Source organism: Xiphophorus maculatus, chromosome 13, assembly GCF_002775205.1.
Source record: "Xiphophorus maculatus strain JP 163 A chromosome 13, X_maculatus-5.0-male, whole genome shotgun sequence".
NCBI classification, from domain to species: domain Eukaryota; kingdom Metazoa; phylum Chordata; class Actinopteri; order Cyprinodontiformes; family Poeciliidae; genus Xiphophorus; species Xiphophorus maculatus.
Window position 1 is genome coordinate 5,754,366 of NC_036455.1, and position 22,471 is coordinate 5,776,836.

The 22,471-nt window shown below is 39.0% G+C and overlaps 1 protein-coding gene across 1 annotated transcript; it reads right to left on the reverse strand.

The window, feature by feature from the left end:
* Positions 1-11,433: 11,433 nt before the first annotated feature.
* On the reverse strand, positions 11,434-21,675 carry LOC102238282 (double-strand-break repair protein rad21 homolog). The gene is made up of 14 exons (XM_005796415.2): positions 21,538-21,675; positions 20,026-20,232; positions 19,095-19,224; positions 18,887-18,986; positions 18,108-18,214; positions 17,811-18,020; positions 17,600-17,722; positions 15,653-15,781; positions 15,346-15,569; positions 15,116-15,272; positions 13,748-13,893; positions 13,501-13,683; positions 13,333-13,416; positions 11,434-12,496 (listed from the first exon to the last, which is right to left on the reverse strand). Exons 2-14 carry the CDS (start codon positions 20,167-20,169, stop codon positions 12,305-12,307), a joined length of 1,929 nt encoding a protein of 642 aa, XP_005796472.1. The 5' UTR covers positions 20,170-20,232; positions 21,538-21,675; the 3' UTR covers positions 11,434-12,304.
* Positions 21,676-22,471: the final 796 nt, after the last annotated feature.

The following is a 22,471-nucleotide window of genomic DNA, read 5'->3' on the forward strand; positions in this document are numbered from 1 at the left end:
TACACATTATCAGTTCAGCTTTACTGCTATATTACGTCAATTTTGTTTCAAAACACAGAGAAAATTGAAAAGTGGAGGAAAATTCTGTCTATATTTTTGCAATTTTACAACTTTCTTTAAGTAAATGGTTCATAGTAAAGTAAGGGACTTGAAAGATAATAAATATGGTTGAAACCAGATGACTTTTAGACAGAAAAGTGGATCTGACTGGTGGTTTCGCTGAAAGCTGAGCGTCTCTGTTTCTGTGGAGATCACAGTTCAAGTATTGATCTGCATAGCTCTGGATTCTGACCAGTAAATAAAGTTTATTTAGTTCAGAAACATCAAAACGACAAGAAGTTCATGATTTACATTTAAATTAAATCCAAGCTGAACATTTAATTAAGACCTGTTTACTTATATTTGCATAAATTAATCAAAGATAAAATTTATTTTACAAAACTTTATTGTACACATTAAATAAGTCATTTATGAACAAACCTATATTATTTAAAGAAGGATCGACACAGATCTATGGAGAGTGAAGAGTTTTAATAAATTAATGGCACACTTAAATAATTATAACATGAGTTATTTATTGTTACTTGACACTCTTCTCTCTCCATAAGAGTCAGGACATACTGGAGCAGCAGTTTGGTATTAAGCTTTGAAAATATAAAAAGCAAGTTTATCCCTCATTTAAAGTTTTAGGGTTAAAACTATGGATAAATAAATTTTTACACTTTCTCAAAATTTTTCTAAAACTATTAGTTTGTCCTTTGAAAAATGTATATCTTGAAAACTTAAAAGAAAATTCTTCAATCCTACATTATAAAAAAATAAAAATCAAATGTTGCTGTTTCTCTAAATTTTAAAAATATGTTATGGGTAGATTACAAATAAAACATATAGTGCTATTAACATGACTTTTATTAGAGGTTTAGATTCGTACTGTTTCTTTGCAGGTTTTACAGGTTTGGAGTGGAAAATGTCAAATCTCGCAACAGTGGCAAATGGCGCCATTTTTGTTATGTTAACGAGTGTGACGCGCATGCGCCATGAGGGATAAAAATATGACGCCGCTTCTACGTGAGCGTTTAGATAAAAGATGCGGCTAGCACCGGGCCGCAGGGAGACGCGGAGCAGTCGGTCTGACACTCAGGAACTTTGGGACCTGGATGAAAAAGGATATTTTCTGATTTCCTAACACGGAATCCGAGAGGACGCCCAGGCTTGTGACTGAAACTTTTACGGATCCAACTGAAACCGTGTCGGTGTTTATCGAGGCCTAGTTTGGCGTCGTGTACTTGACCTACGAGTAGGCCTCAGTGATGGCAGGTAGGCCGCGGGAGAGCCGCGTTTGAAATCGCTGCGTTGGTTATTCGGCAAGTTATTTTTCGGAAACCTTTATTCTAAGTTGTTTGTCTTTTTCCACCAATGACGTTAGTGAAGCCATTTTTTTGTGTCTAAACAGAGCAGCACACAAGGAGAGACCCGACCACGGCCTCTCAGCGGCGGTTTGTTTGGTTGCTGGCGTCCCTGAAACACCTGAGGCGATATAATGGCGTCTGGAGTGAGCAGTTGATCGATTGTGGATCCCCTTCAATCAAGCTGAGGATCCCCTTCAATCAAGCTGAGGATCCCCTTCAATCAAGCTGAGGATCCCCTTCAATCAAGCTGAGGATCCCCTTCAATCAAGCTGAGGATCCCCTTCAATCAAGCTGAGGATCCCCTTCAATCAAGCTGAGGATCCCCTTCAATCAAGCTGAGGATCCCCTTCAGTCAAGCTGAGGATCCCCTTCAGTCAAGCTGAGGATCCCCTTCAGTCAAGCTGAGGATCCCCTTCAGTCAAGCTGAGGATCCCCTTCAATCAAGCTGAGGATCCCCTTCAGTCAAGCTGAGGATCCCCTTCAGTCAAGCTGAGGATCCCCTTCAGTCAAGCTGAGGATCCCCTTCAGTCAAGCTGAGGAATCGCTACAAGGTGCCTGGCGGATCCGCCCAACCCATCAAAGGTTTGTTAAGTCAAAGAACTGTTCCAATGGCGGGTCCAGAAGACAACTCAGGGTAGGAGCTGTTGCGGGTTTTGCTACGCTATGCTGCTGATGCTAACGCTGTTGAAGGCCAACGCTAGGCCTCTCGATGTGCTGGTTTGGTTTGATTCTCTGCTGAGAGTCAATAGCTAAGAAGGATTCTGCTGTTGTAAATCCTTCTGTCTTTGGGTTTTTAAGTGTTTGAAACAGTTGCTGATATTTAGAATCTGAAGTTCCTGGCTTAAAGTCAGTTGTGATGTGAAAGAGAGGCTGTAGGGAGCGATTTCAGCTTAGGGTTTCTAAATAGCTCTATAATAAACCTTGATAACATACCTATTTAGTACAAATATAATGTGGCTATGTTCACATTAGTATAGCTGCATTAAGATATTTATCTTTCCAATGAATATCAAATATGTTTTTGAGTGAAGATTAGGTCTTTATCTTTCAACATGCATACATTTACTATTTGAAATTTAGGGTCCATACTTTAATAATTCAACAACTCAAACAAATTTAATTTACGTTCAATTTAAACGTGAAAACCGATTAATTTTTGCGCCTCGTGCAATTTCGTCGTGGGATTTCATTTCTTCTGGATGACAACGGAGAGACCTCCTGGAGCTGCAGGCCGGAGGACACAGAGGTAATGTTCACACTGTAACCCACCACCTTTTATTTACAGGTTTTCAGCTGACCTCCATGTTTTCCTTCCGGAGAGGATCAACTGGGACCCGTCCTTCAGTGTTTGTTTTTAACCCATTTTCTCTCCTAGACTAAGCAACTGCTGACCTGTTTTTTTATTTTTTTTCCCCAAGTAACTTTTTTTTTTTCTCAGATGAAGCCACCACAGGAGCTTCTACTACAACTAACTCCCCTTTCTCCTATAGAAACACTCCTGGAGCAGCTCTTTTTCTTTTTCTGTCTCTCTCTTTATTCTGTCCTTTCAAATCCCCCGGGGGTAGTGACAGATGGCCTTTCATACAGAGCCAACTTCTGGTTCTGCTGGAGGGTTCTTCCTGTTAAAGGGAAGTTTATCCTCTCCACTGTCACTACATGCATCCTAAATATGAGGCATTGATTTAGCTTACTTAACTGTTAACCAATTAAAATAGTTGGTGCAGTGTTGGCCTCATTTTGGAAAATCTTCCTGTTAAAGGGAAGCTTTTTTTCTCCACAGTCACCACAGCAAGGCATCCTCAGTAGGAGGCCTTGCTTAAGCTTACTTGACTTTTAATGAATTTAAATAATTGGTGCAGTGTTTAATTATTATAAATTTTTTTTGGAAGGTCTTCCTGTTAAAGGGATGTCTTTTCTCTCCACTGTCACCAGATGGATATTCAGTACAAGTCATTGCTTTAGCTTAACTATTAACCAATTTAAATAACGGATCTAGTGTCGACCTTATTTTGGAAAGTCTTCCTGTTAAAGGAAAGTTTTTCCTTTCTTGTTACCATGTGGATCCTCTGTAGGAGATATTGCTTAAGCTTATTTATAATGAATTTATATACTTGGTGCAGTGCTATTTTTTTGGGAAAGTCTTCCTGTTAAAGGGAAGTCTTTCCTCTCCTCTGCCACCAGGTGGAAATTCAGTACAAGTCATTGCTTTAGCTTAACTATTAACTAATTTAAATAATTAGTCTAGTGTCAACCTTATTTTTGGAAAGTCTTCCTGTTAGAGGGCAGTTTTTCCATTCTTACTACATGGATTCTCAGTAGGAGGCACTGCTTAAGCTTATTTATAATTAATTTACTTAGTAGGTGCAGTGTTAGTTTTTCTGGAAGTCTTCCTGTTAAAGGGAAGTTTTTATTTTTGGAAAGTCTTCCTGTTAAAGGGAAGTTTTCCCTCTCCACCGTCACCACATGTATCCTCAACATGAGGCATTGCTTAAGCTTTCATAACTTTTAGCCAATGTTTGATAACCGGTTTTATTTTTTATTTTTTGGAAAGTCTTCCTGTTAAAGGGAAGCTTTTCCTTTCTACTGTCACAGCATGCATGTTCATTATGAGGCATTGCCTAATCTTACTTGTATAACTTGACAAATTTAAATTGGTGCAGTGTTAACTTCTTCTGGAAAGTCTTCCTGTTAAAGGGAAGTTTTTCCTCTCCACTGTCACCAGATGGGATCCTCAGTACAATTCATTGCTCTAGCTTAACTTTTAACCAATTTAAATAATTGGTGCAGTATTAACCTTATTTTGAAAGTATTCCTGTCAAAGGGAAGTCTTTTTGGAAAGTCTTATCATGTGAATCCTCAGTAGGAGGCATTGTTTAAGCTTACTTACTTGGTGCATTGTTCACTTCTTTTAATTTTTTTTGGTAAGTCTTCCTGTTAAAGGGAAGTTTTTCCTATCTGCTGTTACGGCATACATCTTCAGTATGAGTCTGCTTCAGCTTACATAACTTTTAATCAATGTTTGATAACTGCAGTTTTTTTTTTCTTTTTGGGAAGTCTTATTGTTCAAGGGAAGTTTTTTCTCCCCTGTCACCACCTACATCCTCAGTGTCTATGGTGGTGAATGATAGTTTTGAGCTCATGGTAGAGAATTTAAGGCCTTGTCAACACCACATGGTATATGGACCGGGAAGTTGTGGTATATGGACCAGGAAGCTGTGGTATATGGACATGGTATATGGACTGGGAAGATATGGAAGCCAATCAACAGTTTTTTTTTTAAAGATTTAACGACAACTCTAAAGACACCAAATGGCCTCGGACTGTGAATGGTAAGAGTTTGAATACAACTGCAGGAAATGTGTTTTGCTACTTCCGGTAGCCACTCCTCAAGGCTACGAAGTCATCGGATGAGTTCAAAGAATTGAGTAACAAACGAGTACAACGAAGAGGTTGTTCCATTTCATGCACATTGCTCCACACAAGAAAACACGGTAGGTTATTTGTAATGTAGGAGTTTTGATCTTGGTTACAAACGGGTAACAAAGATCCTTTTAGTTACTCTTGTGTGTTTGGTGTTTCAGCGGTGTTTGTTTTCACACACAGTTCGATTGGGTTTGTGCAAAAACGAACCCTACTGACGGGTAAGGCGCTAATTGCCCTGCGGTCGGGTTTGTGCGAATACGAACCCTACCGACGGGTAAGGCGCTAATTGCCCTTCGGTCGGGTTTGTGCGATTACGAACCCTACCGACGGGTAAGGCGCTAATTGCCCTTCGGTCGGGTATGTGCGAATACGAACCCTACCGACGGGTGAGGCGCTAATTGCCCTTCGGTCGGGTTTGTGAGAATACGAACCCTACCGACGGGTAAGGCGCTAATTGCCCTTCGGTCGGGTTTGTGCGAATACGAATCCTACCGATGGGTGAGGCGCTAATTGCCCTTCGGTCGGGTTTGTGCGAATACGAACCCTACCGACGGGTGAGGCGCTAATTGCCCTTCGGTCGGGTTTGTGCGAATACGAACCGTACTGACGGGTAAGGCTCTAATTGCCCTTCAGTCGGGTTTGTGCGAATACGCACCCTCCCGACGGGTAAAAGTGTGAAAACTAATCAACCAAACTTGGATTCTTTAGTCAAATATGTGTATGGAATCCATTATAAAGATAACTAAGAAGGTAATTTAAGAGATCTGTCTTTTTGAAAAGTGATGATTTCAGAGTTGTTGGTGTTTGACCTTAAACCTGCACCCGTCTCGTTGTCTTTCTGTCCTGTTGTCCTTTTGTCCTGTTCTTCTGTCCTGTTGTCCTTCAGGAATCCTCCTGGATCATCTTGATCTCGCCCTTCATCGCCCCACTAAAAACTGGATAAGTCTTCAGTCTGGTATTTTGGCCTCATCTAGCCATTGTTTTTTTTTTGTTGTTTTTTTCAATGGACAATTTTGTTTAGAGACTTCATAATTCATTTTGTTTTATTTATGCTAGATATGTAAGATGTCTTCCAATTTCAGTGTTAAATGTTGGAATTGAATGCATGTTGTTTTTTGAGAATGTGTTCTTGCATCATTTTAGTGTTACCATGGTTATAGCATTTATTGTGAGAAGACTTAGACTGGTTTATTTGTGATTTGTCTGTATTTATGCTGCTGTTTGTCATTTTCTGTTTGTACTACATAATTTATTTCAACTGCTTTTATTTTCTCAGTTGTTTTTCTCTCCACAGAAGCTACACCAGGTCTGGCGTTGACTAGCTGTGGTTGCTTCCTGGAAAAGGGCATCGGCTGACATGATGCTGCCATCACCTAACCGGTCTCCCTCTCCTTTTCATTTCCACGAACATGGAAAATTCTCCTGATCAGTTGACCTGATGTTGTGTCTCTGCTCTGTCTTCTCTCAGGTCCAGTTGGTCCTGGCAGATGGCTGTTGGTACTGAGCCCGGTTCTGGTTCTGCTGTTGGTTTGCTCCTGGTAGGGGGGGAGTTTTTCTTCTCCCCTGCCACTACATGCATGCTCTGTAGGAGGGACTGCTGTAAAGTCAACAACTCAACACAAGCGATTTGCTGTTGCCCCCTGCTGGTCAGGGGGAGTTAATGCTGTAAGTAATGATTCCATACAATCTGCTGGGTTTTGTTTGGTACAAACTTTTTAAACTACTTTAATCAACTGAGCTTATTGTACTAGCAATTGGAGTACATGTGATTGAACTAAAATTACTTTACAGTGCCTTCAGATGACATTTGTTGTGAATTGACAATATATAAAATTGAACTTTCAAACTAACAAATAAGCCCCACCAATAAACAATATAAAAAAGCAACAAACAAAAACCTCAATAACCAATACAAGAAAGTTCAAAACCCCCAAAATAGATAAAAAGTTCAAAACCCCAAAAGTAGATATCAAAACGTTCAAAACTTATTATAACGTTAATTCACATCAATGTTGTTGTCAAGGCATTTTACAAAAGGTAATTTCAATTTAGTCAGATTACTATTGATCGAAGTTATCAATTCATTAGGTTCATTTAATTTTAAAGTAGTTTAAAAAGTTTGTACCAAACGAAACCCAGCAGATTGTATGGAGTCATTACTTACAGCATTAACTCCCCCTGACCAGCAGGGGGCAACAGCAAATCGCTTGTGTTGAGTCGTTGACTTTACAGCAGTCCCTCCTACAGAGCATGCATGCAGCAACAGGGGAGAAGAAGAACTCCCCCCTACCAGGAGCAAACTAACAGCAGAACCAGAACTGGGCTCAGTACCAGCAGCCATCTGCCAGGACCAACTGGACCTGAGAGAAGACAGAGCAGAGACACAACATCAGGTCAACTAATCCAGGAGAACTTTCCATGTTAGTGGAAATGAAAAGGAGAGGGAGACCGGTTAGGTGATGGCAGCATCATGTCAGTCGATGCCCTTTTCCAGGAAGCAACCACAGCTAGTCAACGCCAGACCAGATGTAGCTTCTGTGGAGAGAAAAACAACTGAGAAAACAAAGAGCTTAGTTTCTAGCTAAATTTTTTAGTTAGAAAAATTTGTGTTCCTAACTGAACTTCACGTTTAGTTAGAAACACCAGAGCGCCACCTTCTGGCCTCTCTCCAGATCAGTTCAGGTCAGAGAATGGAACTGTTTCTGTCTTTGTTTTTCCCCTCCGTGGACTGCCACCTTATCGTGGTGGAGGGGTTTGAGTGTCCCAGTGATCCTAGGAGCTGTCGGAGGCTTCATGCCTCTATTTGGGTCGGGTCTGCCGGGGCAAACGGGTCCTAGGTGAGGGATCGGACCAAGAGCAGCCCAAAGATCACTTAGAAATATAAACACAGAACGTTCCTATTTAGAGATGACAACATAGACGGGGTTCCCCTTACAACCAGAGCTATAGACAGAAGTTAGAGTTTCTCTGTGTTTTATCAGCCTGGTGGGCCACCAGGCTTTATTTTCCCGCCACCAAGCTATGAATTATTATTTTAAATGGGAATTTTTCTCCACCAACATTTTTAATCTGATGGTAAGATTAAAGTAAAGGTTTATAGTTGAGACATTGAACTGACTGAGGAGTTGTGAGCCAGTTGTGCCGTCCCATCAGTTGGCTTCACACGCTGTAATTTCTGAGTTTTGATGCCTGATCCTGCACCTCAGACTTTCTGTAACTGGACATTTTTTTAACCCAAACACGCTGATGGATGAGCCCAGCAGCTCTTCCACCGGGCTCAGCAGGTTTTCTGGAGGAAACCCTGACAGCTTTCCCAGGTGACGCTTCCTGATTGTTCTCCATTTTGACTTGAAACTTTCTTACCAATCTTTCTTAAGAGATGCTGCAGGTATTTTGCTGTTTATTTAAAAGTGAGTTTTTGAGAAGTGATTTCATTCTCGAGTCGTTAAAGGGTTTGACTTGGAACCTGCACCTGTCCTGTTGTCGCCTTCTCCTCCTCAATTCCATTTGCATGATTTGTTTCTCTGTTTCTTCCACTAGATGAATAAAGTCTTCAGTCTGGAGTTTTGTAAACAAAAATGTTATTAAAAAAAAGGTTTAGTTGAAACCAGAAACTTCATAATTCCTTTTATTTTGTAGTTTAGGATATTTTAAATGTCTTCCAGTTCCAGTGTTAAATATTCATTAGAATTTTAAAGTTTAAGAATGAAGAGGACTTCTTCCCTTTGGTTCTCCACTTAGCAGCTTCTTTCTTCTCAGTTGGGTTTTTAAAGTTTATTGATCTTAGAGAATGTGTTCTTGCAGTATTATGCTATAGCCATTGTACTAGATGAAAATGGTCTCATTAACGTTTATGGCAGTAACTTCTTGGACAATTTATCATCCGCCAAAACTTACTGTGACAGTCGACTTAAATTTTGCCAGACAATAAATTGTCCCAGAAGTTATTACCATAAACAATTTTATTGTTTTCAAACCATTGTCAACTAATATAGTAGCTATGGCATAATGATTCAGAAACACATTCTCAAAGATCAATAAACTTAAAATTCTAATGAACATTTGATACTAGAACCGGAAGATATTTTAAATGCCCAAAATAAATTTAAGTGTCTTCTTCCTGTTAGGACCAGAAGAAGAAGAGAACTTCTTCCCTTCATTCCTCCATTCAGCAGCTTCTTTCTTCTCAGTTGGGTTTTTATTTTAAATGTTGACGAAAATAATTCAAAAATAAAATAACAATTATGTTTCTCCTCTTTATTTGTGTCTGAGCAGTGGGAGAGTTTCATCAGGTGTCCCACAGCAGCTTGATGGACTCGGACTCCGCTACCGTCAGTGGTGAGCCCAACGGGTCGGCGGTGTGTCGCTACGACTCGCTCATCTGAGGCGCCATTGGTGGGGAGATTTGAGATCAAACAGCCTGAAAACCGGCTTCACCTGTTGAGTTTGAGTCGCTACGTCACACACTGACCCGATGGACGCTGGAAGAGAGGAGACGCAGCGAGCGGATGAGGATTTAACTATACCGTCCTGATGAGAAGCTGCTTTCAGACCCAGATGAACTCATCCATCCATTCCTGCTTCCCTTCATCCATCCTTGTTCCCTTTATCAATCCATCCATCCATCCCTGGTTCTCTTCATCTATCCTGGTTCCCTTCATCCATCCATCCCTGGTTCCCTTCATCCATCCATCCATCCCTGGTTCTCTTCATCCATCCTGGTTCTCTTCATCCATCCATCCATCCATCCATCCTGGTTCCCTTTATCCTGGGAATTACGTGACCATTTTGATTTCTTTACAGGGATGTTCTCACAATCTGTTAAAATAAAATTAATGAAACCAGAAAATCCTGGGAGTTTGTCTTCGACATGAAGATTCCTTTGAGATGACAGAAAAAGAGACTATTAAACATTGGGGACAACGTCATCCCCAATGTTTAGTTGTCCAGGATGATTAACGTCCCCAATTTATTTTGTCTCCATTGCTTAACATTGTCCTTGATGTTTAAGGTTATAGCTGATGTTTACTGTGTCTTTAATGTTTTACTTTATCTCCAATGTTTAACGCAAAAGGAAACTTTTCTGGAGATAAAATTTGACATCTGATGACCCTTGGTAATAATATAAAACACCAAGGATAATGTTAAGCATTATCTTTAATTAAATAAAAAATCGGGGACAACGTTAAATATCCTGGATATTAAATGCTAAACATCGTGGTTTCTAAATTGTCTTACGTTTTTCTAGATTTTTCTTGTCTTATGAATTAGTTTATAATAATTTTTTCTATGTAATATAGTTCATTTGTTGGCACTTTAGCACAGTATGTTGAACAGGAACATGAATATTATAATATGGTTTTAATTACAATTTTTTTTATAATTAGGGCATTGTAAGTAAGTCATTAACTTTAGATAAAGGATAGGATTAAATAAGTGTTTTTCCTACTCCTTTTCAAACAGGAGTGGTAAGCTAATTATTTTGATCTTGGTTATGTATGCATGATTTTTTTTTTTCTTACAAATTGCTTGATTTTAAAAACCTGTTTGAAATAAATAAAATATTTGTTGGTTTTAGCAGCACTTACAGTACAGTGCTGCTAAAAGTGAATAATTTGTTTGTGGCAAGTTGTAAATATTTATTTCGAAGCAGGTCAAAGAGAATTCAGTGCTGTTATTGTAATGGCTGTTAATTAATGGAGATGCTCATTGTTGCTCTCAGATCTTGTCTGTCAAAAGTCGTCCTAAATAAAGAAACCTGGAAAACAACAGATTCAATACCCGTGTGCCAACTAGAGCATGTTGTTGGCGATGCAATGTATTAATGCACAAAAAAGAGCTTGCTGTGATATGGGTTTGTAGATGTCTGTGTTTAATTTAATTTAAATAAAAACCTGCTTCACCCGTCTGATACTGTTTCATTCTTACAAATACCTCTGTATTTAGAATATTTTTTTAAAAGGTGGGATATTCTCATAAAAGCATTAGGGCAAACATCTGTGATAGCTTTTCATTTTAGATGGATAGGATATTCTGATGAAAGAAGTGATATTTTTGTGTTTTTGTCATGTATATAAATTGTTCCTATGCTAAGCTAACTCCTAAGCTTCCACTTCAGTCTCGTCACACAAAGAATGTCATCCAACGACAATATTTAACATTAACAGAGCCTGCTGTGGTTTTTGGTTTGCAAACATGACGGTAGAAGTTTTAAGACGGGTAGCACAGACGGACAGACAGACACAGCCATCTATTTGTGCTTCGGTAGGAAAATCTGACGAGGTAGCACAGATGGTCAGAACACCTGTTGGGTTTTCCAGACACCTAAAACATTAACTTATTGCCCCCAAAAATGGCACCATGTTATTTTTAAGTGATTGGGCTGCTTTTAAAAGTAGCTGAGATCGAAATAGAAGTAAAACAATTTTAGTTTAGCATATTATCTCCCCTTTAAATGCCAGAATGATTGGACTACCCCAAATTAATGGTTAGGAAACTGGATTGATAGTGGAATAGTTCGTTCCATAAACCTTTTTAACTTTATATGTTCTAATATAAATCCATTTCTTTTCCACTCAGAGGACAAATTGGACTTTGTAATTTTTCACACTGTTCTTGTTTTTATTTTGAAAAAATTTTTTATTTTGTAGCTCATAAACTAGTCTGACTTAAAGACCTTCTAGACAACACCTGCAGCACTTTGATTTGTCTTTGCATTTTTACAAAATGAAATTACAGATTTACATTTTAAAATACACAACATGTTCAGACATTGATATAGTGAGCTGGAGTGGAGGAAGTGCATCTAAAAAACAGTAAATTATGCTGATTTAACTGAATGGGAAGCAGAAATTTGGTGATCTGCTTCATGGTCAAGTCACTAAATACCTGCTCCATTTTGTTTTCTTTTTAGAGTAAATATTAAACCTACTTTCACGTATAAAAGAAGTTATATCTTGCGTACAAACAACACTGCCTGATAATACAGCAGAACACTGAATTAGCAAGGCTGCTAAATTATCGTCCGTAGAAGGTAAAGGGATGAAACCCTAAAGCAGCACGAAATTCATTTCTGGAGACGGCATGCAGGTGTTCCAGTCAAGTCATGTTTTCATTACCCATAACAAAGTTTTGTTACTATTCTGTGGTATTCTGAAGACAAATACAAAACTTATGTGTACATTGCATTCTGTGCACACAGGATTACAACAAATAGCAGTTTCTGACAGCTAGACGATCACAGACTGATGGTGAAGTGTGATAAGTTCAAAATAAGTTCATTTCAATATACTTTTCTGGTTTATATATATATTTTTCAAAGCAAATACTCTTTGGATATTCTTTTTCACTTCTGCTTGCAGAAATTAAACATAAATAAAACAACAAATCAGTAAGACTGCAGTGAAATGAAAACAGACACGGCCGTCAAAGCAGAGTTTTTCTTTTTAAGTTGCTGCTCTGGAAGCCTCGTTCTAGATGACGTGGAAACGAGGTCCCGCCGTTGCAACGATGTCGCTGTACGGCTCCTCCTGGACCAGCTCCACCGCCTGCTGCTTCTTCAGAACCAGGAAGCTGTAGAACTTGGCCGCCGCCTGCTTTCTGTTGTTGTTCCTACACAGGTCCAACAGGCTGACCGACTGGGCTCCAGTTTTGGCCATTACCCTCTGTGACGTAAAGAGAGTAAAAACTGCCATCAAACTGCCTATTAACTGGCCTAAATGTTTATTGGGATGAAGGGTGAAACATCTTTGGGAGTTACTTTTCACTTGACATCATTGCCGTGTTTTTTTTCTGTTTCCACACTTAAAGATTACCTGAATGTTCAGTGTTTGCTTCACAGAATGTACCAAATGGTCAAATAAAAAATTATCAGGAGAAAGGGTCAGAATCCCTGGCTTCACTGCAAAAACACAAAATCTTGCAAAGTATTTTTGGTCTGGGTTCTGGTTCAAAAAATGTAGAAGTGGAGTAATATGACGGCGTATTTGGGTCACTGTAAATAGAAAAAAGGAGTATATTTCTGTCAAAAAACAAAAAAAATTTATTTTAATTTGATCTTCTTAAAAAAAAAGAAAAAAAACATGTCTGAGCTTGAAATGTTGAAAATCTGCAAGAAATTGTTTTTTTGTTTGTTTTAGATTAATCTTAGAAAAACTTTCAAAAGAATTTGGAAAATTCTGAGTTTGGAAAGTCATGAAAAAAATGTTAAAAGTTTTAGATTAATCTCAGAAAAATGTTTTGAAAAAGTTGGAAAAACGAAAATGTTTAACTTTTAAAACTCAGAAATGTAAAACAAAAATTTTAAAAAATTTTCAACTTTTCAAACTTGGAAATCTCCATGTTTTTTTTCTAGTAAATGTTATATTTTTGGCATAAATTTACTCCTCTGTTTGTTTTTATTTTCTATCTAGAGTGGCCGTAACATGCCATTATAGATAAAAGTATCTTATTAAAGTAGATGATAAAAAACGATTTCTAACTGGTGCTGCATGTTTTGTACCTGCAGGCCGTGAAGCATCTGCTGAGTTCTCTTGTTCCACCTCCTCTCCTCCTGGTCTTGCTCTCCTCCCTGCACCTCCTCCTCCTGTCGCAACATGACAATTTTTTACAACATTAAATCCAAGCGACAAACTAAAGAGACGTAAATAAAACCATTTTTTTTGGTCACCTCTTCATCAGAGTCGTCGTCGTTCTTCTTCTTGTCCTTGTCGGCGAGTAAGTCCAGCTCTATTAGCTGGCTGATGTTAGCGGCGGCGTCCTCAGGGAGTAAATTCAACGCGGCGGCTTCCAGTTGCTGAGAGGCAGCGGCGTCTGGTCCCTGCTGCTGCATGTGCTCGTCCAGGTTTCCTGTCTGGATTTAGGAGGATCAGAGGAGGCAGTCCAGTTGCAACGAGCAAAAACCAGAGTGAACGTACAGGGAGGGATGGATCTGAGTCGTGGGATTTGCGCTTCAGGCCTCTTTGAGAAGACGGTGGAGGCATGGCGGCTTCGTCCAGCGTCGTCCTGCTGCCCTCCACCGCCGAGGTCTGCAACGCGTTGGCCTCCTCCATGATGGTCTGGTCTGGGCGGAGGCCAAATTTAATCAGAAACAGAGGGGAAATGCTTTATTCTTGCTTTGGGAAGAATTAGCATTGTCCATTTTATCTTTTTTTTTTTAGTATTTTTAAGAACTGAAACTATAATCCAAGCAGCATTTCATACAAAAAGCCAAAAAAAAAAAAAAAATTGTTCCACAGTTGGTTGGTTAGGATGGAGTATTAGGACCACGCTAAGAAAAATATTATGAGAATAAAGTCATATTATTACGACTTTATTTTCATATTATTGTGACTTTATTCTCATCTTATTTCAACTTTAATTTCATAATATTTCATAACATAATAGTATTTATTTATAAGAAGACTTTATACTTGTAATATTATGACTTTAGCTTCATAATATTATGACATTATTCTCGTATTATTTTAACTTTATGCCCATATGACTTTTTCTTACCAGTACTTTGTTGTAGTTAGTATGTAGCTACATTTACTTAAGTAACTTTACGGGGGAAAAAACTCTTGTAAGTAATTTTACTACACTGATCTTTTGACTTTTACCTGAATAACTTTATTATGAAGTATCGCTACTCTTACCTGAGTAAAATTTCTGGATACTGAATGAAGAACAAAAAATTTACCAGACAGAAACCTGCAGTTTTTGTTACATTTTCATGAGTTTTATATTGAAAGAAACTGATTTGGGAATTGTTTTTCTTTTTGCCTGATTTTGTTACTCTGTAATTCTTATGAATTATTTTCATTTTGGTCTTTGAGATACCAGAATTTCAATATAACTTTCTATTTTGGTCCATCTGATGATGTATTTTTTAAATACTAAATGGCTAATGGTTTGTTAGTTACTTACGACGAAGTATTAGGACCACGGTAAAAAATAAAAGTACAAAATTAAACTCATAATAATATAAGAATAAAGTCATATGGCAATAAAGCCAAAAATAATATGAGAATAAAGTTATATTTGTAATATTATGACTTGATTCTCGTACAACTTTGTTCTTCTTATTTTTCTTAGTATGACCCAACTCTAGGTTGTTGTTACTCGGTACTTTTATGAAATACCTTTTTACTCTAACTTGAGTAATTTCTTGGACGGCTACTTTGTAAAAGTATGTTGAAGTTGTGCTACTTTTACTTGAGTATAACGTTTGCGTTCTCTGCCCGCCTCTGCTTGTTCCCAATGACCCAGAAACAAACTGAAAGTGTTAAAATCCAGTTTCTTACCCATGATGTCTCTCTGCTGATGAGCTGCTGCTTCCTCCCTCGGCACCTCCGGGTTCTCCAGATCCTTCAGGAACTCATCCAGGCTGTCTGCCTCCCCGCCTTTCCTCCTCTTCCTCAGCTCGTCCGGGACCAGCGGCGTCAGACATCTTGTAAACATCTAGAGTAAAGATGGCATTTTAAAAGAAAAAACGCCTCTGAAAGTTGACCGTCCTGGAGTTATCGTCCTGTACCTTCAGCAGCCGGGCGTTCCAGAGCGGCTGAGCCGGGAGGGAGAAGAGCTTCTCCACTCCTCCGGTCTCCTTCCACATCATCAGCTTTTTGGTGGGAGGAGCCAAATCCAGGGTTGTGACGATGTCGGAGTAGTCGGAAAGCTGCGCTCGGATAGTTTTACTGTCCAGCTCCTTCACGCTGTCCACGATCAGCTTCCTTTTTCGCTTCGCCTTGGTCTCCTTCACTGCAGAAACCGATTGGAAACCCGACGTTACCCGACTCTAGGCTGGGTCTGGAGCAACATTCAACGCTTGCTTTTAATTTCACCTGTGATGTCGATGGGCTCCAGGGCGAAGGTTTCCTCCTCGTTGTGAGTTAGAGCCGTTTGTTCCTGCTGGTCCGTCATGGCGGGGGCCGGTTCTGTTGGGCCGGAGTCCGGACTGTCCGGGGCTCCCGCTGACAATGAGACCAGACGCAGCTGGTTTGCATACAGTTACAGTCAACATGGACTTATTCTAATCATTTGTTGGTTTTTTAAGCATTTTTTTCATTATGCCAGGATTATTCTCCAGTACAGCTTTAATTGATTTTCTAAAATGAAAAATTGAGGGTCGGTATTTGACTTAATGGTGAATTTTCTCAATTTCAAACACATTTCTCCTCTTGACTGAACTGCCGGAGTTTGTTTCATATTGTTGGATTTCCATTAAACTAAACTGCACATCAACTTTTTATTATTCTGCAGAGAAACAGTATAAATTTATCCTTAGGGATGCAATCTTTAAGTCTCCAAAAAGAGAAAACAAGTTGCTAGATTTGTCGCTAGTCGTTTTAAAAACAAAAACAGAAAGTCGCTATAGTTCTCTAAAAAGTTACTAAAAATATCAACACAGTCACTAAGTAAGTGTTTTCCCTTGACCAAAGTCTTACTCATCATCCCAACATTTGGCCACGCCCCTCAGTGTATCCTGGCCCCGCCCACTTTTTGGAATCTTTCAGAATTTCTCTTCAGTGGAGCTGAGGTCATTCATAGTAGTTTTTCTATTTAAGGCAGAGGCAGTGGCGCACCCAAGGGGGGCCAGGAAGGGACCTGGCCCCCCTTGAAACAATAGTTATGTATGTACAGTACAGACCAAAAGTTTGGACACACCTTTCTAATTCAATGGGTTTTCTTTATTTTCATGACTATTTATAAGGCAAGAAATCCCACTTATTAACCTGACAGGGCACACCTATGAAGTGAAAACCATTTCAGGTGACTACCTCTTGAAGCCCATCAAGAAAATCCAGAGTGTGTGCAAAGCAGTAATCACAGCAAAAGGTTGCTACTTTGAAGAAACTACAATATAAGGGGTATTTTCAGTTGTTTTAAACTTTTTTGTTTAGTGCATATTTCCACATGTGTTATTCATAGTTTTGATGCCTTCAGTGTGAATCTACAATGTCAATAGTCATGAAAATAAAGGAAACTCATTGAATTAAAAGGTGTGTCCAAACTTTTGGTCTGTACTGTATGTATATAATTATACATATATATGTATAATTTTATAAATAAAACTGGGCCGGTATTTATTTCCATCTTGTTGCCTAGTGTTTTTTCCCAAATTTGTATATATAAGAGAAATATATACAATATCTCTAAATATCATCACGGTAATATTGATATTGGATATCAGTATTGGCCCAGACTTTCATTTCTGTGCATTCCTAATGTGTATATATAATTCTTTTCTTATTTCTTTAGAAGGAGAAGAAGAAGAAGAATTACTTTATTCATCCCAGCAGGGAAATTATTTCGCAGTTACAGCAAGAATTTATTTTTATACACAGATTAACACACACACGACGGGAGCTGCGTCTGCAGGCAGCCAGCTGAGCTGGCGCCATTTTTGAAGGAGGACATGCAGCAAAGGTCGTCGGGACCGGGAGTCGAACCTGCGGGTCTAAGGCCTCTTTAGTAAATAAATATATAATATTTAATTTAAAAATATATATATATATATATTTGTTTTTTATGGCCTGGTCCCATTGGTGCCTGAGTGGTCTCAGCAAAAAATAAAAATAAAAAACCCCTCAGCATAATGCTACCACCACCTTGTTTGACAGTTCCCCCAGTTACTCTCAGGCTTGAAAGCATCAGCTACTCCCAGCATACGTCTTCTCATTGTGACCAAATATTAGAAACTGAAAAGTTAAGATTAGGCTGTAAACTTCCTCAAGTTAAAATGTCAGGATGAAAGCATCTGTGAGTGAGGTTCTGTTTGTGAAACGGACCTGAGAGGGCATCAAAGTCATCCTCATCCTCCCCGTGGTCCTGAGGCATCATCACGCCCTCACTGATGGCAGGAGGGTCGTCAAATATGCCACCTCCATCCTCGTTGCTTAGCAACTTGTCAACTACATGAAAATACAAATATAAATAATACTTTCAATACTTTTTATAACACAAATAGTATAATCTACTAAGGATTCGCTGCTTTAGTACCAAGCATCCCGCCCTCGTTGCTCTCCATGGGATTGTCTCCAAAGTCGTCCTTGTACTGCTCGTCGTACTCCAGGTGATTGGACTTGTCCGCCATCTGATTAGCTCCGCCCTCCGCCTCCAGCAGCAGGTTGGAGGCCGACGAACCCATGATGTCCACTTCAAACGCGCTCTCCTCTCGCATCATCTCACGGTCATCCATGCCAAAGTCAGCTGCAAGACAGAAAAACTCAACGCCATCAATCACCCCCTCCCATCTCCGGGTGAGTCTCTGACTGGTCTGAAAATGAACGCGCGTACCAAAGTCGTTGTCTTGCAGCAGCGTGAGGTTGCCCACCTCCTCTCTCATGGTGATTTCTTCCACTCTGCTCTGGTTCAGGTTGAACTGCTGAGCCACATCGATGTCACTGTTGAAAACGCATCATCAAACATTCCTGTTGCCACCTTTTTTTTAAGAAGCAGAAACTCTTGCAGGCACTGAGACACTTTAATGTTGGGCTTTGAAATTAGACTCTCTTGTTTCTAATCATAGTTCAAGATTGTCCTGCACTCTTTATCAATACAAGAAATTTAATGCAAAATTAACAATAAAAAATTATGGGGGGGTTTTGTTGGTCTTTCATTAGTGCATCATGGATGGATGGGTTAATGGATGGAGGGAACGAACGATGGACGGATTCATAGACAGATGGATGGATTGACAAACAGATCGATGGATGGATGGACAGACGGATGGGTGGACAAACCAATGGATGGATGGATTAGTGGACGGTGGGATGGATGGATGAACGGGTGGATAAACTGATGATTGAATGGATTAGTGGATGGATGGACGGATGGACGGACAGATAGATGTGGACAACCAATAGATGGATGGATTGACAAACAGATGGATGGAAGGAAGGAAGAAAGCCAAACCAATAGATGGATGGATTGGAGGACGGTAGAATGGACGGAAAGATGGATGGACAAACCAATATATATATATATATATATATATATATATATATATATATATGGATGGATGGGCAGACTGACCGATGGATGGATGATCTTATCCTAGAACCTGGCGGACTCACTCTAGGTCCGGTAGCGGCTGGTCGAAGTCATGAAACTCCTCCGGTAGCGTGATCGCGTTGTAAGCTGCTTCTCTGTTCTCCTCTGGAAGATCCACGACTCCTACAAACCAATAAAACCCAAAGTTTTAATATGTGACAGCCGATGTTACGCAGCACCCGAAGCTGTGAAGTTAAAGCAGGAAACCGATGGTAACACAAGATGGCGTACCTGGTCTGAACGCCATCTTGATCTTGATGAAGGCCTCGTTACAGTCAGCCAGCAGGTACTTCGCCTTTCTGTGGTAGATCCTCACCACACCCAGCAGCAGGTGTCCCGACGTCCGTAAAGCCATCTTCACCTGAGAAAAAAAACAGAAAAACCACCCAAAATAATAAATAAAAGAAACAAAAGCCTTTTATAAACAGGCAAACATCAGGTTAGCATAAACAAGAAGCAGTTTTCAAATGATTTCATTCATAATGTTATCAAAACCAACCTCAAACTAGACCTGGGGGATAAATTGGTTTCAGATTTTTGTTTTTTGAAAATGTAATTTTTGGAAAATATGGATTTTGTTTTCCACCAATAACTCAGTGATGTGTGTAGTAATATAAGAATAAAGTCAAAATAATACAAGAACAAACTGTTAATATTACCAGAATAAAGTAATATTGGGAGAATTAAATAGAAATTTTAAGAGAACTCCAACATGGAAAATAAAAAAAGATTGATTATCCAAGCTTTTCTCATTTAATTTTGGAATTTAAAATTCTGCTACTTTATGACTATATTCTCATAATTAAACATTAATACTCAGTGTTGCAACTCACAAAAGGGACGATTGAAATAAAAGCCACTTACTGAAGATATTTTCTGCCATTCTTTCTTTTTTTTAAAGAAATCAATAAGCAAGAATTTTTAAAAAATTAAAATCGGATCTGGTAGACAAAAAATTTGAGATTTTATTTTATTTTTATCCATATTGCCACCAGGGGGCAGCATCAGTACTTTGACATTGTGGAGGATTTTGCTAACTTGACTGACAGAAAACATTTATCTTAAAGTAAAACTTCGAGTTGAGACCCAATTTTATATAAAATCTGAAACTACAGACAAAAGTCTTCCTTTAAACAAATTATTAACGTAATTAATAAATCACTTTTGGTGAGATGATGCTCTCCACGCTGCTCTCCAGGTTGCACTCAAACACATGAGCCTTGGTCAGCTTCTTGTCCCAGTGGGCCGCCAGCCAGATCTTGGCCAGCGGCCCACGTTTGCTGAGAACGAAGTGGGCATAAAACATCGTCTCAGCGCCGCCGCCGCCTCAGCACGGGGGGAAGGGGAAGGGGAGAGGGAGGCGCTGGGCCTGAAACGAAACAGACAGAAAAACAATGCATGAGCAACACAAACATGTTTGACTGAAAGGTTCAGTCTCTACAGATTCACCTGATTACACATTTATTCGTAACTCCAAATTATTTGTGGAAAATTTGCCCCTTTTTCTGTGTTCAAACAACATATTAAACAGTTATAAGCATTTTTCGAAAGAACCTCAAATATTCACATATTCAGTTGTGGTGCTTAACCCACACAAATAATAACAGTAATAATACTTTATTTGTACAGTTCATTTTTAAACAAATGTTGCAGACTGTTTTAGATTGAAAACAAAATGAAAACAACATCATAGATGACACAAACATAAAAAGTGTGCCATATCAATTAAAATGCATAACAATGCAAAGCAAAATTAAATAGAAATACAAAAGAAATTCAAATATTAAAAGCCTTATTATAAAGGGTTCTCTTGTAAATAGGATGCACCCAAGACTTTTATTTATAAAATAAATAACACATTTATTCTTTAGTTAATTTTTAAAAAAATAAAATATTTATAAATATCTATATATATTAATTCTTTTTAATAAATATTTTTAATAATATACATTTTTATTTTTATAAATCCAAATGTATGAATCTGGTCCTGCTTCAAAAGCAAAAAACAAGCGTGGATATGAAACGATAAACAGCTTCTCCTCTATTGTTCAGATTATTTCATCCTGCCCTAAATAAACTAAAAAGAACTGGTGGTCAGACCCTGACTGAATAACTGCAAGAGCCACTACTGGCCCCCGAGCCGCACTTTGAACACCACTGACTGAAATCTTAAAAAAGCAGAACCTAACTACTAGTTTCTTCTTAAATCCTCTAAGTCCAACAATGGTGTGGTTAGTTTCCCCACATTTCTTCACCATTACTTAATTCGGATCCGTATAATGCAGTAATTTTACATTCGTTTAATCAAGAAAGGCCATTTGAGGTTGAAGTGTGTTGTGATTATATACTAAAACCGCCTGCCATACTCTGTCAGGTGTGATGCACCTGCAGCAGTATGATGTAACCGCTGTGGCTGATCGTCGTTCATCGCTTAAGGACGTAATGAATCAGACATAATGAACAACGTGTCGATAAACGCGATTTCTGCGGACTTTTCGCACCGTTTGCGTCTTTTTTTTTTTTTTTTTTTTCCAACCGTAACAAAATTTAAATTGCACCAACCGTCGACGCCGCATCCCAACAGGTGACGATCCGCTGGGACAAAAACCCGAAACGAGCGCGTCACAAGTCACACAGAAATCCCAGCAGCTCACATTAAACATTCGTGACTCACCGTGCGGGATCGTATGTCCGTCTGCGGTTCCGTGGCGCCGTGCGGTCGCTGCTGCGGGTCTCAGCCCGCCTCTCCTCTCCTCCTGGAGGTAGAGCAGCCAAGATGGCGGCGCTCCGTGTCGCGCAGCGTGAACGCGGTCTGAAGCCTCCTCAGCATGCGGAGCGATGTGAGGGAGATGCAGGGAGGGATGCTGATCGCCATCATGAGCCCCAAAATTATTCCAAAAATATCAACAACATGCACTGAAAAAAGGAAAACAGTTAGTCCAACTTAAAAAAAAAAAGGTTTATTCTAGTAAATGTGCTAAGTTTATTGAGTTGTCCTGTGAAACAAATGTAAATAAAGTAAGTTTGAGGAACTTAATTCAATTGTATATGACAATTATTTTAAGATGGAGCTCCGTTCCTTTTTAAACAATATCTTTTACATCACTAGATGAAGTTTGTTGTACTCTTTTTTGCAGAATTTATTTATTTCTGCCACATTTGAAGGGTTTTTTGTAGCATGAATGGCCTGTCTATGGTCTTGTGACATCATCTCAACCAGGTTTAAGTTCAGACTTTGACTAGACCAAATGTCAGTACCTTTTTTTGTCAGTCAAGCTATAAATAAAGGGGCAAATTTTATTTGGCTGGACAAGACAGCTTATTATTAGTAGTAGTATATTTTGTAAGACAGACATTAGCGATCACAAAAACACATTTCTTGTTCTATTTGTGTCATTCTGATGTGAAAAACTATCCAGATACTCTATAACAACATGCAGAAAAACGACTAAATCCAGAGTTCTTTGTACCATTATCATTTTTAATAAAAGGTTTTTTCTTTTTTTTTTCTTTTATTGAGCCAATATGTTGAGCATGTGACACTGAACAAACTCAGCTGACCGAACAGTGAGCCCTGCAGCCCCTCAGGCTGCTGCAACACAATCGAC

Bases quoted from the DNA above. Each gene is read 5' to 3' on its own strand.
- LOC102238282 (XM_005796415.2), bottom strand. From the start codon at position 20,169: ATGTTTTATGCCCACTTCGTTCTCAGCAAACGTGGGCCGCTGGCCAAG. The intron at 13,684-13,747 runs GTACGTTCACTC...TCCTAAATCCAG, and splicing joins ACTCAGATCCATCCCTCCCT to ACAGGAAACCTGGACGAGCA. The intron at 13,417-13,500 runs GTGACCAAAAAA...ATGTTGCGACAG, and splicing joins ACGACGACTCTGATGAAGAG to GAGGAGGAGGTGCAGGGAGG.